We start from the raw sequence: 16,178 nt of genomic DNA, 5'->3' as shown, positions 1-16,178 counted from the left end.
GCTTCATTCTCTCATATCTAAATTTATTTACAATGGGAAGAAACCCCGTTTGAAATTGAGAACACTTCAACGAGAAAAAACACTTGGGGGCTTGGGTCTACCGAATTTGAAGATGTATTTTTGGTCCTTTATGCTCCGACCTTTGCRTGTATGGTTGAACCCTGAGGTTTCGGTTTCGTGGAAATCAATTGAAGAAAATATTTCCAAACCATACAGACTGGAAGGCTTGATATATTCTAAGATACCTCCTAATGAGGCTAAATCACAATTGGGACCCATAATTTTCTCACTTCTGAGAACCTGTCATTCAGTGATAAATCTTACAAACACCAACCTGAAATGGCATAAACACTCTCCTATATTTAATAACTTTTCCATCCTTATCGGAAACAAACCATTTTCATTCCCTAGKTGGAGGGATAAGGGTATCAATGTCCTACAAGATCTTATGAATAATGATGGCCTACGTTCTTTTAGTGACCTACAATCTGCGTATAATTTGCCAGGTTCTACTTTTTGCTTTTATTTACAGCTCAGATCGGCCATGAAAGCATATGGGGKTCCTTGGGGTGGACCTCTCCCAATTCATCCCCTACAAGAACTTCTTGCCTCACGGGGTCAGTGTATACTGTATACTGTTGGCCAATAAACATATGTGACCTGAAAACCGAATGCAGCTGCAATGAAAAAGTGCTGACGAAACTTGAGTGATTAGGAGCCTTCTGCTACCTCCAGCCTGCTGCTCAAAGATGAGCATAAAACTAATTTAGGGGTCGAGGGAGAAGGGGGGCAGTGTGTCAGCTGTGACTCCATTTTATCCCAGACTACAAACAAAAAACATTTCAGTCAGTTTCTGCTTCTGTTCTGTATTGTGATGGTAAAAGTCATTCACCCATTCACACACACATTCACACACTGATGGCAAGCTATTGGATAGTAGCCACAGTGTCCTGGGGCAGCCTGACAGGGGAGACCACCACAAGAAGGCTAGGCGGGTGAATGTCTTCCAAAGACACAATGACGGAGGCAGAAAGAGTGGGAATGGAACTGGCAACTGTGGGACAAACTCCTACCACCAGAGTATGGATCGGTGCACCTCTAGTCATGTGTTTACAATACCACAATAATCTGTGATATTTTTTTTACAAAGACAAATAATTTCCATATTTTATGGACTGTAAAGTGGTACTTTTTCCTCATAGTTTTGCTGGTCCTGCAGCTCACATTGTTTTTTTTTTCTCTTCATGACGTCACCATCATCGTCCCATGGAGGTGTTGGCGTTTCAACTTACATCATTGTCACAACAGAAAGTATCCGTCACATTACACAAGTCATTCTAAAACCTGCTGCTCCGTGTTGTTGGAAAGCTTTACTAAATGACGAAGGACAGATGATTATTAATGAAAACATCGGGTGAATCAAGCTGGAACATCTTTCTGGGAAGATATTTCTCTCCTATTGAATTCACTGGGGAAGTGCTTTTTGACCGTGGTTCTCAAGACACACTACCCTGCATACTTTAGGCTTCAGCACATGATTTCAATTGATGGCTGGTTAACAGGCTTTTGCTGAATTACAATGATCTGAATCCAATATGTTAAGCAGGGAAGCATCTGGAACCTTCAGGGAAGTGTGCCTTGAGGACCAAAGTTGGGAAACACTGACCTTGGATACTCTCCAGAGGATCCATTGAAACCTAGACACTTCTCGTCCTACACAGTTGTTTCAATTTGATGCTGTGATTGGAGGACTCCAGGAAATCAAATGAAATGATACATTCTAAACTTTGCAGGCACCTGGTCTCCTCAAAGAACATATCTAAGGTCTGATCACACATGTGGGCAGAGGGATCCAATTAGATTCAATTACAATCATGAAAATCCTGTTTTTAAAGAAAACAAAGTCCACCAGATTATCAAAATTCACATTTCTGTTTGTCATGTTGCATGGAGAAAAGCAAACGATCTGCTAGTGAAAGTCTGCACTTGATACTGGGAGATTCTGTGTTCGTTAAAGCAAACGAGATTTATTAGTGGCATTTCAGGGAGAAACCTGAAATGCCAGGATGTGTGAACCTCCTTCATGGTTCACACATCCTAAAAACACTTTCAACTGTGCTTGACTTTAGAAAGAAAGTATATAATGTATCTAAAGAAGCCAAACAGGAGGACTTCCGCTTCCGGTATGCCTACGCTTGCAGACTGCGCTCTGACCGAGATAACTCTTAATTTGCCTGCTGTAAGAATATAAATCCACCTATATATCCAGAAAACATTATTATAATGACTTYGTCACAAAAGTCTACAAGAAGAGAACCGAAGATGGGGAAAGGCAATGATACGAAGATGTCACAAAAGCAGCTAACGCTAAATGCTAGCTTAGCTCAGAACGACACCGGGAGTGAAATGTTAATGCTAACAGAGCTCCGCAAATTTCGAGAAGAGTCTGGAATTGCACAACGAGACATTTTAGACTCTCAAACTCGGATGGAGGCGTCAATTGGAGAAACAAAAAAGAGAATCGACACACTGGAGAGACTGAAGACAGCGGAAGAGAGAGTGAGTAAYAGAAGATCGAGGCATACAGCAGTGTTTTTCAACCTTTTTTAAGCCAAGGTACATTGTTTTAATTGAAAAAATCACAAGGCACACCACCAACCTAAAATTTAAACAAAGATATTCTGTGGCCGCTTATATATAGTCATTCTTATCAAAGTGTATTGAATAGGAATCAAATAAACACAAAAATTTATTTTTAACACATTTTACATTTCTTATTTCAAATTGCACTTAACATGTCCACTTCAAAAATACACCTGAACAGTGCCACAACACTGTGGTGTTAAATTTAAAGAAGTTGTAGAAAACTTCAAAGTGTTTTACAAACTAATCCACAAGCATTCTTATAGCCGGAATACAGAAATAATTCTTATTCTGAAAGAAGCAATAATATTTGGGAAAGATTTCACTTCATATTCACTGTTACAATATGAAGATTTGGATGTACAAAATGTCAATATCTGTATATTTTACCCACCTAGTGTGAAACCTGTGCATGTTTGGATGAAAACAGAACTGATTTCCAGGCAGAAATTGAAGAAAGACAAAGCTCTTCCTCAACAGCTCTGTTTCTCTCTGTTTTTTTGTTTGTTTTTATAGTAGCCAGGCTTGAGAAGCTCACTTCACACAGATATGTTGTGGGAAATGGACCCATGTTCTTTCCAACTACTGCTGAGCTTCACTGTCTTTCCATCACTGTCATCACAGTCTTGCTAGATTCAGTGCTCTCACCGCTACCCGTAACGTTCATGCATCACTAATTCTCTTGTTTTAATGTAAAATGCTCTGTACCTACTGCCATCTAGTGGTAAGAAAATTACATGATTACGCCGCTAGTCTACTACAGCAGATACTCGAAGATGGCATTATTTGCAGATAATTCATTTTCAAAATATCTTTTAAAACCAATTACCGTATTTTTCGGACTATAGAGCGCACCATACTAGCACCTTCAATTTTTTTTGAGAAAAAAAACAAAAAAAACTGGAAGCTGCTCTCGATTTTCCATTAGGACCCAGCAGAGGCCTGCGACCTAATAMATCTGCTGGATATATTAAGAACGCAGAACTCCGTCTCCAAAGCCGAACCATGGTTTCGTTCACACCAAGCTTAAGTGCTTTATTTCCCTCCTGTAGTGCCAGCTCGACAGCCCTCAACTTAAAAACGCGATCATACGAGTTTGAAAACATTTCTCCGTCGTGCCTGCTGCTAGCATGTGGTTGTTCTAAATAAAAATTAGCGCGTTCTTCTTATCATCTTCTGATTTACAATTTAGACTTCCAATGACTCACTTCCTGCTAGAAAGCCCCCTGGTGGTTGAAGAAAAATACAYAGAAAAGCCGCACCGGGCTACAATCCACATGGTTCAAAGCTCAAGAAAAAAGTAGCAGCTTATAGTCCAGAAAATACGGTACCGGAGAAGTATGGGTTGACTGCATCTGATTTTTAGAGATATTTGCRGTTTAGAAGTTACCTGATGTCCCATACTGAATGGTCTCTTCTTAAATCACAACCTACTGATTTAGAAATGTTCTTCATAAAGATCACCAAAGAAAAAAAATCTGCTAAAACTGTGTCAAATCTATACAAATGTTAACAGTCATGTATGCCGGAGGGGCCTCCTGGRATAAAGGAAAGGTGGGAACTATAAATGAATGTTGTGATTGAGGATGAAGAGTGGGAGCAAGTGTGTGAAAATGGACATACACTGACTAACAGTCCAACATGGAAAGAATTTTATTGGAAAGTAATCATTAGATATTTCAAAACACCAAAACACAAGCTAAATCAAATTTGTGCTGGAGACAGTGTGGACTAGTCGGAGATCACACTCATATTTTTTGGGATTGTCCAAAGATTAAAACATTTTGGGAAAGAATTAAAGAGGAAATTTCATTTATTTTACACATTTATATTGAATGGAACCCCCTTGTCTTTGTTCTGGGAATACCCCCAAGTAATTTATTAAGTAAAGAAAAACAGTACTTGTTTGAAATCCTTGTACTCGTAGCCAAAAAAATGATAACAGTATGTTGGTATAAACCTTTACTCCCTACTATAAATCAATGGAAAGAGAGACTAGTGAGCGTTTATACAATGGAGAAAATAACAGCAAAACTAAACATGTCCACCGATTTATTTAAGAAAAAGTGGAACTCTTTGATGACATATTTGCAATTAACATTGTAGCAAGTAAAATAAATGTAAATACACAGGTATACTCTTTATATGTGTATTTAACATATGTCTCTGTTAAGATGCAGGCAAAAGTTACTTGAGGAAGATTTTCCATCCATCCATTTTCTTTACACCCTTGTCCCTTGGTGGGGTCGGGAGGGTTGCTGGTGCCCATCTCAGCTAATGTTCCGGGCGAGAGGCGGGGTACACCCTGGACAGGTCGCCAGTCTGTCGCAGGGTGTCACATCTAGGGGCAATTTAGAGAGGCCAATTAACCTGACAGTCATGTTTTTGGACTGTGGGAGGAAACCAGAGTACCCGGAGAACATGCAAACTCCATGCAGAAAGACCGGGGCCGGGAATCGAACCCAGAACCTTCTTGCTGCAAGGCAACAGCTCTACCAACTGTGCCACTGTGCAGCCCAGAAGATTTTCCCTTATTTCATATTTCATGTTTGTAATCCATTTGTATCCTGTGTTTTATACTCCACTGAGCGGTGGAGAAAAGACTCCTTGGAACTTCAGCTCGCTGAATCGTTCGGATGTTATTGTTCAACTGATTCGTTTGGTTGTACTGGAAATTGATGTTTGTGACTTAATGTACTAATCATTGAATTTGAATGCAGAACTAATAAAATAAAGTCTTTGTTCAAAAAAAAAAAGAAGCCACACAGTCAGAGAAAAGAATGTTAATGTACTCCGGGAGCTGTTTAAACGGCCCTGGAGAGAGTTTTCAAAACCATCTGTGGTTCAACTAGAAAACCACACGTTCATTTTACAGCAATCCCCGTGCTGATTAAAGTCACCAACAAATGCACCAATGCCTTGGAAAAAAAAAAACATCCACCCTACTGATACCCACCCCCCCCCCGTCACAATTCTTTGTTGCATCCCTATCACTACCTGCATTTCCATAACAAATGGGTGCAAATTTTGTCAATATTCCACTAATGTCGAAAAAAACAATTTTGCAAATGTGGCCCTTCTATTAAACAATTAAAATCCCACGTAAATAAGTTCGTTCACGTGTGACTTATGAGTCATAAGAAAAATGTCATTCCATCATCCTCCTACCACTTCTTGTCTTGTTCTTCAGGGTTTGCACCAGTGGCAACCTCTGGTTGCTGCTCATGTGACTTGTGTGATGCAAAAAGTGTTTCCATTGCAGTTTTGTGAAGTAAAACTACCTCATCCTTTATCACAAAAGTTAGTTTTTTTTAAATTGGCATATTTTAAAAAAATATGCCAATTTACATTGAAAATAAATGTCCATTAAGCACATTTATTTTCAAAAAGTAAAATTGTGCAATTAAGCACATTTATTTTCAAAAAGTAAAATTGTGCAAGTATACAATCAATGGTAATGCAGCTGTGTTATTGGTTTGGTCACATGGCCAAACCAACCTTCTCCCCTCTCCCTTCAGAAACAAATGGTGACAAGATGGAAATAAATATTGGTTCTTAATACTGGCCCATTTTGATTTATGGGGATGAATTACAGTGTTATACCAATTTGTCAATGTCAACTTATTTATATAGCACATAAAAACAACCGCTGTTGACCCAAGTACTGTACAATTCAATAAAAAAATAAGAACATGAAAAATATATATAGAAATAAGGTTAAAAGAAAATACAAATATAATCCTTAAAGGTAAACCGTTCTAAAGTTTAGGAGCACAAATTGCAAGTCTGACCACCTCTGAATTTTAACCTGAATCTCAGAACATCTAAGAGAAACTGGCTGACTCAAGCACTCTTTCTGCAGAGTGCATAATTAGATCACAGAGATATCCTTTTCAGATTTAAAAAATAAGCAATAAAATCTTAAAATCAATCCTACAAATAATAGGCTTTTTACCTGTCAAAAGACAATTGTGTATCCCTAATAAATGTAGTGGATAACATGTTAAAATTCACATAAATGGTGGTGAAACTTTGAGAATGCAAAAGAAAGACATAGGGGTTGATTATAATGGACAATCAACCCCATCATCTGAATAATCTGGAGCAGAATGTCAACTAGATGTCTTGGTGTCATCTTTAACATTGTTCAACCTGGCCAACTAATTGTCCACATTTACCCTTCTTCAACTCTTTCAGCCATGAGAGCATGATATATGATCCTGGTGCTGACATAACTGAGCCCAGCTGGATTTTCCAACAAAATGTTCTTACATTTCACTGATATTTTCAGGAAGGAAGAATCTCCTCTTTTTTCCACTGTAAATTCAGAGAACATACCACAGAACCCAGAACACTCCTCCCATTCACATTACGTTCACACTCCTGTGCAAGGTCTGAACATCACAAACAGAGACAGTTGTCTTACCAAAAGTAGGTCTTCACATGTTCCTGAATCAACACCCACGTCTCCCCAAAGTCGTCTGACTTCCACAGCTATGGAGGTGGAGATGGGTGGGAGAGTGAGGGATAGTGGGGGGAGGCAAGGAAGGAGGAGAAGCAGAAAGAGGGGGATGGTGAATTTCAAAAATGTAGGTCAGACTCATTGTTATGCTCCAGCTCTCACACATATAACAAGGGAACTGCTTGAGGATGACAAGGGGAACTGCTTGAGGAAAGGCTTGAGCTGAAGGCAGGAAGACAATTATTCAAAGATTTCTAAAGCTGCTTTTCTATTACAAATATGCACAAGTCCTTGTCTATATTTTGCTAATGTAAAAAAAATAGTTGGTAACACTTTATTTGACGGGGTATGCATAAGACTGACAAGACACTGTCATAAACAAGACATAACACCTGTCATGAACATGAATAAGTCTTCATGAATATTTATAAATGTTGTCATAAAGTGTCATTTGGTAAAATGTCTTGTATTATCTGAGTCTGGAGGATCTTTTATTTTGAAATTCTTTTAATCAGATTCTCTCGTTTACGTCTTGCGCGCCAAGCAGCAAAATGAGTAAGAAACAGATGTATTTGGAAAGTTTCTTTGCGAAGGGGAAAAGGCCTATAGCACAGAAAGAAGTATGAATTTATCCCGGTAGGTTATTCCCATATTCAAAGCCTTCTCTGCATGATATGTGGCGACCGCTCCAATCTAAAATGAGCATATTTAACAGGTACGTGCAGAAAGGGGGTTAGAGGGGCTTGAGCATCTGCCCCTTTTGCACCTGGCCCCCAAGGGCCCTTTAGGTCAACTTTTTTTTTTTGTTGGTATTATTATTTCCTAAGCCCTCTTCTGACACATAGTAACGTACTAAAATTATTTGGTTTTGTGTTGGGGTTTTTGGCCCTCCGGTCACCTTGCTACCTTTGACCTTTTGCCCGTGACGCACGACGCAATTGTCTCTCGCAGTGAGATAAGGCGACTAACTGGAGTAATGAAATACAACAGACACTGACAGGCCTCTGCGTCTGCCTTTCTCTGAAGAACTACTGAGTGGGAGGAGACAGCCAGGTGATGAAAAACTGTTCTTATCTATCGATTCAGTATTTTTATCATACATACATTAGGCTGTTGTTGGTGTGCTATTAGCTAGCTGCTAGCTATCGACTTTGCTAGCAAAGCAAGATAACTAAAAAGCTTCTTCCCTATATTGTTAATGATAGCAGCCATTCTTCAGTTCTGCTTATGCAATAGGGGGCACCTCGCCCTTCCAAAACCTATCATCTCCATAATGGATATATTATGGAGATGACATAATATATGTTATCTCCATGATGACATATATTATCCAACGACGTTCAACGATACAACGTTGAACGTTGTATCATTTCTGCTTGAGCACAGAGTAGCGGTTTAAGCAGAGAGGTATTTATTCTAGAGGCATTTTTTCTAGCGTTAGGTAAATGTATCTTGAAGGAGAATAGCACTTAAATAAAAGTCCAACAAGGATATTCATTTAGAATTAAAAATAACTCACCCTGAACTACCACGATATATATAATGTATGTAATGAAAGTGTCATTAATGAAGGGGAAAAAACTCAATCCAGGTCGGGTTCGCAGAGTATGAAGTAAAATTTTTCCCCCAGTCTCCCAGTCAGGGATAACCCACATTCTGCGATAAAAGAATTCATCCATTTTCTTTCACCCTTGTCCCTCAGTGGGGTCGGGAGGGTTGCTGGTGCCCATCTCCAGCTAACGTTCCGGGCGAGAGGCGGGGTGCACCCTGGACAGGTCGCCAGTCTGTCGCAGGGCAACACAGAGACACACAGGACACACAACCATGCACACACTCACACCTAGGGGCAATTTGGAAAGGCCAATTAACCTGACAGTCATGTTTTTGGACTGTGGGAGGAAACTGGAGTACCCGGAGAAAACCCACGCATGCACAGGGAGAACATGCCAACTCCATGCAGAAAGATTGGAGCCGGAAATCGAACCCAGAACCTTCGTGCTGCAAGGCAACAGCTCTACCAACTGCGCCACTGTGCAGCCCCCCAGTTATTCAATGACAAAAAAAACTAACCTTAGTTAAGTAAAATAAAATTGTAATCAAAACTTTCGGAATTGTAATATTTCTTTTTCTTAAACAAAAAGTTTTGTTTAAAAACCTTTTTTAAATTAACTCATTTTTGACTCGTGAACTTAAAAAGTTATTTGCCAAACAAACTTTTATTTGCACACATCAGAAATCTTTTGTTGCGATTTTAGGCCCTGCCCCCAACGTCATGCGAGAAGCACAAGCAAAACTTTGAGACAAACAAAAAACTTAAAATAGCAAAAAAAGATTTCTGACAAGCGCAAATAAGTTTGTTTTGCAAATAATTTTTTCACTTCATGAGACGAATGTGTGATTTTAATTTTAAAACAATTTTTTTTAAGCAAAACTCAGTAGGCTTTTCTCATGGGGACATGCATTAACAATTACATTTTTGCTTTTGCTTTTTTTTTCTTTTTTCTGCAGTTCCACATTAAAGCTTGATGCAGCTCTGCTCTCCTGAATGGACCATCTTCATCTCCACTGCAGCAAACAGGCAGCTCTTTTTTATAGATTACAGTACACTAAAAGGTTGCATTGTGCCCTTGTTTATATTTTTAATWGTGKWATTCTGTAAAGACAAAATATGTCTGGTGGTCTAGCTCTGATTTCAATTTCTTGCTAAATTGCGGGTTTGAATATTATAATACTTTCCTATAACAAAATACACTTGCAGAAAGAAATTACTAATAAAATATTTTACATATGCATAGTTGTATGCTCTATATGGAGATTTTCCTTAGCTTTGATTGTATATCTCACAATTTTGTAATTCATCATTGTTTATTAAACTCTGAAAGCTGTGTGGCTTTGTTAATATTCTGTCCTAGAATGCGGTTAGACGTGCCCTTTTTTTTGAGCACCTGCCCCTTTCGTGGTCTTTGCACGGCCCTGATATTCAACATGTTGGATTGTCTTGTCCCTTTTATCGCAGAATGTGGGTTTTTCCCTGACTGGGAGCGAGAACGCAGCCTGTTGAATGTGACAAGTAGCCAATCAGAAAGCGCGGTGACGTAAGCACGGAGGGCAATCCCAATCAGCTGACATGGCGCAACCGAGTCCGGTGGAGATCGGAGATGATGTGTGGAAACAACATGTATGTTTGTTCAACATTTCGTACAAGGAATGTCAACAGAAATGTTAATGAGAGGAACTGTAGCAAAACTTGTACCACAGTTGATAAATCCCAGTAACTTTTCAGCAGGGCCGTGCAGAGGCCACTAAAGGGGCAGGTGCTCAACAACAAAAATGGGCACATCTAACCGCATTCTAGGACAGAATATTAACAAAGCTTCTCAGCTTTCAGAGTTTAATAAACAATGATGAATAACAAAATTGTGAGATATACAATCAAAGCTAAGGGAAATCTCTATATAGAGCGTAAAACTATGCATATGCAAGATATTTTAATAGTAATTTCTTTCTGCAGGTCTATTTTGTTATAGGAAAGTATTTCAATATTCAAACCCGCAATTTAGCAGGATATGTAAATCAGAGCTAGACTACCAGACATATTTTGTCTTTACAGAATTACACTATTAAAAATAAACAAGGGCACAATGCAACCTTTTAGTGGACTGTAATCTATAAAAAAGAGCTTCCTGTTTGCTACACTTGCAGTGGAGATGAAGACGGTCCATTCAGAAAAGCAGAGCTGCATCAAACTTTAAAGTGGAACTGCAGAAAATAGAACAAACGCAAATTTTGAATTGTTAATGCCACCATGAAAAAAGCCTACTGAGTTTAGCTCAAAAAACTTTTAAAATTAAAAATTTTTATCTCATGAAGTGAAAAAATTATTTGCAAAACAAACTTATTTGTGCTTGTCAGAAATCTTTTTTGTTATTTTAAGTTTTTGTTTGACTCAAAGTTTTGCTTGTGATTCTCACATGACGTCGTGGGCAAAAGGTTTCTAATGCGTGCAAACTTTATGTTTAGAAAATAACTTTGTAAGTTCATGAGACAAAAATGAGTTATTTAATTTAAAAAAGTTTTTTAAACAAAACGTTTTGTTTTAAAAAAAGAAATCATTACAATTCCAAAAGTTTTGATTACAATTTTATTTTACTTCACTGAAGTTACTTTTTTTTTTTTTCATTGAATAATTGGGGAGGGGGGGGGAATTAACTTCATACTCTGCTATCCAGACCCTAAATTTAAAGTCTAGATTGAGTTTTTCCCCTTCGTTAATGTCACTTTTATTACATACATTATATCTATCATGGTAATTCAGGGTGAGTTATTTTTAATTCTACATGAATATCCTTGTTGGACTATTATTTAAGTGTTATTCTCCTTCAAGATACATTTACCTAACGCTAGAATGAATGAAATGTACATTATGCAGCAAAGGAAGATCGGACATATAACCATTATGGAGATGATAGGTTTTGGACGGGCGATGTGCCCCTATTGTATAAGCAATACTAAAGAATGCCTGATATTAACAATACAGGGGAGAAGCTTTTAGTTATCTTGCTTTGCTAGCTAAGTCGTTAGCTAGCAGCTAGCTAACAGTACAACAACAGCCTAATGTCTGTATGATAACAATACTGAATCGATAGATAAGAACAGTTTCTCCTCACCTGGCTGTCTCCTCCCGCTCAATGGTTCTTCAGAGAAAGGCAGACGCAGAGGAATGTCAGTGTCTGTTGTATTTCATTACCTCTCTGCTTAATCCGCTACTCCAAGCTGAAGCAGAAACGATACTTCAACGTTTTCCGTCATCTGACAAGTAGCAAGTCTACTCCACTTTATTCACCAAAAACTTATGTAATCTGGAACGTTCGCTACGTTGAGCTGCCTTATCTCACTGCGCGAGAGGCAACTGCATAATGCGTCACGGACAAAAGGTCAAAGGTAACAAGGTTATTATGTTATACAAAAAAGAAACAAAAAAGCAAAGAATTTTAGCACATGTTTTTATGTGTCAGAAGAGGGCTTAGAAAATAATAATACCAAAAAAATAAAATAAAAAATTGACCAAAAGGGCACTTTGGGGCAAGGAGCAAAAAGGGCAGGTGCTCAAGCACCCCCAGCTCCCCCCTCTGCACGTGCCTGCTTTTCAGCCATCATTAGCCTGATGTAACCCATCCATCCATCAATTTTCTTGACACCCWTGTCCCTCAGTGGGGTCGGGAGGGGTGCTGGTGCCCATCTCCAGCTAACGTTCCGGGTGAGAGGCGGGTTACACCCTGGACAGGTCGCCAGTCTGTCGCAGGGGCCTGATGTAACCTGCACAAAATAATCAACCCGTGTTTTATTTTGGCGGGTCAAAGTGACGGCACACTTTAAGTTCCGGGTCACAGGTGAACTCGGACTGGATCTATTTCATTACATGTTCACTTACCTAAATATGTTAAATACAACAAATATTTATTATAGTGTGATCTATGTCATTAAATGTGTCACCTTTATTGTTTAATCACACATTAATGTTTATAGATGGGCTCTTTCATCTGGTTAGTGTCGTGATGTCGTAGTGGACACAAATGCAGCAGGCAGTACACTTACTTTATGTGGATGTTATTTTAATGAACAAAATAAACTAAATCCAAAATCCAGGAAAAACAAGGAAACCCAAAACACAATGAAACAGGAGACACGAGGGATAACAAAGGTAACAACTGGCAACGTGGTGAGCAGGATAACAAGTTGGACTGGCGAGTTGTGACTGAAAAAGAGGAGCTTAAGTAGTGGGACAATGGCCTAAATGAGAAGAGTGACAGCAGGTGTGAGTAATTTGGCACAGGAGCTGGCTGAGGGCTGGGGAGAAGGTAGCACAGGGAAACTAAGGAGATCTGCTGGGAACACAAACGGGAGGAAACAGAGAACTAAAAAATACTTCCAACACAAAAAGACACTAAGAGTAAAGAAAACCTGATGRACTAGGAGAGAAAGATATGAGGGAAACCATAACCGAACCTAAATAGAAACAAGGCTGATCTAACAATAAGAACTAAGGAACACAGAGCTAGAGAAACTAGAAGATCTAATCAAAGAAATAACCCAACTAGAATGACTAAAGAAAGATACAGACTCAGACATAAAAGAATAACTGAACCTATGGTGATCAAATTAAGAAATAAACATTACTAGAAACCCTGCAGGGTGGCTGAAATAAGAAATAACTAGAAGGATAAAATAGAATTAAACTATAGCCATTGAAGAAGGCTTGACATGGACTCAGATAAACAAGGAAAAGCAATAATATAATTCTAACTACACTAAATACCTCTAATAATATCAAAAGGACCATAAAGGGCTAAACTAAAGTGAATTAAAACATGAAGCTAAATAAAATGAAAAGCAAAACAAATCCAAAAACCCAGTGTCCTGACAGATATCTGATTATATAATTGTTTAATCACATAAAATATTTATTTAAAAATCTAATCTTTCATTACATGTATGTTTATTACCTGAAATATTTCAATATCAAATTTTAACTTAAAATGTGATTCATTTCTTCACCTGTTTACATGCAACTTGAAGTGCTTGAATCAAACGATTCATGAATGTTTAATACATTAAATTATTAAATGAGAGAAAACAGCCACTTCCAACTGTATTTCAACACAAATGGTTCCTGTTCCTCTTCAGAGTCTGCAGCATTGCTGAGCTCCTCTCCTGGGGTTCCTTCCTCCTCAGCCTCTCCAACTTGCTCCTCTTCTGTTGCCTCCGATACTGTGTTTTCATTATTAACCTCTTCTGGAGTCAATAATAAAAACAGTCTCTGTAACTCGCTCCCCCACTTGTTGATGGTTTTGCTGTACCGCCTCTTTAATTGACGCCCATGTCGGTCCGATGTTGTGCCGTTTACCTCAGTGACCCATATTCAGCACTGGAACCGATTGAGCTCATCCATTTCATACGTCGGTTTGCCTTTAAGAGGACATATCAGAACACACATCAGTATTAAAGCTGTAAATTTGATAACACTAGTAAAATTATTTACTTAACAATAATGTAATAACCCCGATGTCCACTGACAAAACTCGGACTATGCTACATAAACAATATAAGCCCGACCTAAACAAGGTTGACCCACTTAAATGAATTCAACAGAAACTGAACGTGAGTACACTCGGACAAAATCATAGCAAAAAATTATGACACAAAACCAACAAAGCAAATTTAGACACTCACCAGATTAGAATGCTCCTCGAGCAAACTTGTAGGTATCTGGGGATGCTGGAGAACGTAATATCAGCGTCTCACCGCTGATACCAGGACATTCATTTTCTTTTTGTTAGCTCCGATAGCTTAGCCTCCTTGCGTTGTTTCCAAGCAGGAAAATAGTGAAACGAAAGTCCGTTTTCCATCTTTTTACCGTTTCAGTCGTGTGATCGGACGTTACAGACAATAACGCAGCAAGTTCGTACCATAGCTAAATTATTTTAAGTAACTTGGATTAAAAAAATCTGCGAGACTGTTGTTTTTGTCGGTTATGTTTATGGACACCAAAGATCACATACCCCTGTGACTAGAGCATTCAAAGTTATCAAATTCGTGAGTTTTCGAGCATGCTGAAGGGGTYGTACCAGGGGTCAAAGTTCACCGACTCACCAGAAAGTAATAAGCTATTATATCTCCTACAAAGAAAGTCACAGAGCCACCAAACTTTCTGTGTGTGAACACCTTTGGGTAACCTACAAGACCCAGTTGTGAAATTTTGAGATCACCTAAGCCACGCCCCCTTAVAACAGGAAGTGTCATGTTTTACTGCGAACRTTCACTATCTGACCCCTTTCACCTAATCAACATGAAACTGTGTCCACAGACAGAAGACATGTTGGTGTGTCAGGGTTTCCAACCCTGTTTGGTTTGGATGCAGCAGGTGGGCGTGGAGGCATGGCGAATTGACCTGTAACGCCGTTCACATACGTTTGGCTCTAAATTCCACAATTGTGAGTCCAGCTGCACCAAACTCACTGGGAGGGATCCTTATCCATATCCGGACAGGAATCCAGTGCAATATTTGGAGGGCGTGGCCTAATGTCTAAACAGCGCCCCCTAGAAGATTTTAAATAACCAGCCCCAAGCCACTTGGTACACTTGTGTATCTTGTCAGGACCTACAAAAAAGTCTCTTGGAGCCATGGTCCAAATCCAACAAGAAATCGGCCATTTTGGATAAAAGCCGCCATTTGATGTTTTTCATAGACGTCATATTTGATCGAACTACTCATACAGCTTTTGAGATACAGACTTCAAACTCAGTCAGCAGAGATTTCAGACATTAAAGGTCTAAAGTTATCACACGAATTTTTGTATGACAAAGCATATGGAAGAGGCTAAGTGCCAAACTTTGACTATTCGCCATAAAACATAAATGTGACATAACTTCCACATACAAGGTCACAGCTGCTTCAGACTTACTATGTCTCACTACTGACCAACCATCATTACATTCTCATTGGCAGATGATGACGTAACCTTAGCCACACCCACTTCTGACAGAAAGTCGCCTGTTTTTTCTACTGTATGTCTTACTTTTACTGAATAATACATATGGAATTAATCTTCTCCTACCTGACATAACATGACCTGATGATGAACTGTTATGATGAACTGTGAGACATGGGGATGTGGCCAACTGGCTGTCCTTCGCCATATGCATACAATTGCCTCTGAAACCCACACTCATCTTCCGATTGGCACCAAACTGAATATGTTTGACTTTTGTTCAATGCTAAAGAGCCCAACAGGTGTGAATAGTGATTTTACTTCACAGCGCCCCCTAGGTCATCCCATCAACAGTATCTCCTCACAACATCGACCGATCTGCACCAAATTTGTGGTGTGTTGCCAGGGATCAATGCTGAAGTCAACAGTGCGAACAGCCTGGCAGATGTGTGCCTCAACTGTGCGACAGGGTACGTGGTGGCAGGCGGGCGGCGGTGCTGGATCCCCCGTGGTGGCTACAGGCCGGAGCGGCGCTTGGCTGCTCGGGCCGCTTGAGGCTCCGCGGAGCTTTAATTATTATTCTT

General features: G+C 39.2%; 1 protein-coding gene across 5 annotated transcripts in view; it reads right to left on the bottom strand.

Moving 5' to 3' along the window:
• The window catches only part of sorl1 (sortilin-related receptor, L(DLR class) A repeats containing), a 303,395-nt gene that overhangs the window by 208,588 nt on the left and 78,629 nt on the right, over positions 1 to 16,178 (bottom strand). For all 5 annotated transcript variants that reach the window (XM_017308199.1, XM_008425236.2, XM_017308196.1 and 2 more), the window contains one exon: positions 7,070 to 7,137. In XM_017308199.1, coding sequence (XP_017163688.1) covers positions 7,070 to 7,137 — 68 coding nt within the window. The remainder of the gene's footprint in view (positions 1 to 7,069; positions 7,138 to 16,178) is intronic.

The sequence above is a fragment of the Poecilia reticulata genome, linkage group LG13 (assembly GCF_000633615.1).
Source record: "Poecilia reticulata strain Guanapo linkage group LG13, Guppy_female_1.0+MT, whole genome shotgun sequence".
Lineage (NCBI taxonomy): Eukaryota > Metazoa > Chordata > Actinopteri > Cyprinodontiformes > Poeciliidae > Poecilia > Poecilia reticulata.
The sequence above is the reverse complement of the archived record's forward strand: the minus strand, read 5'-3'. Positions and strand labels throughout refer to the sequence as shown.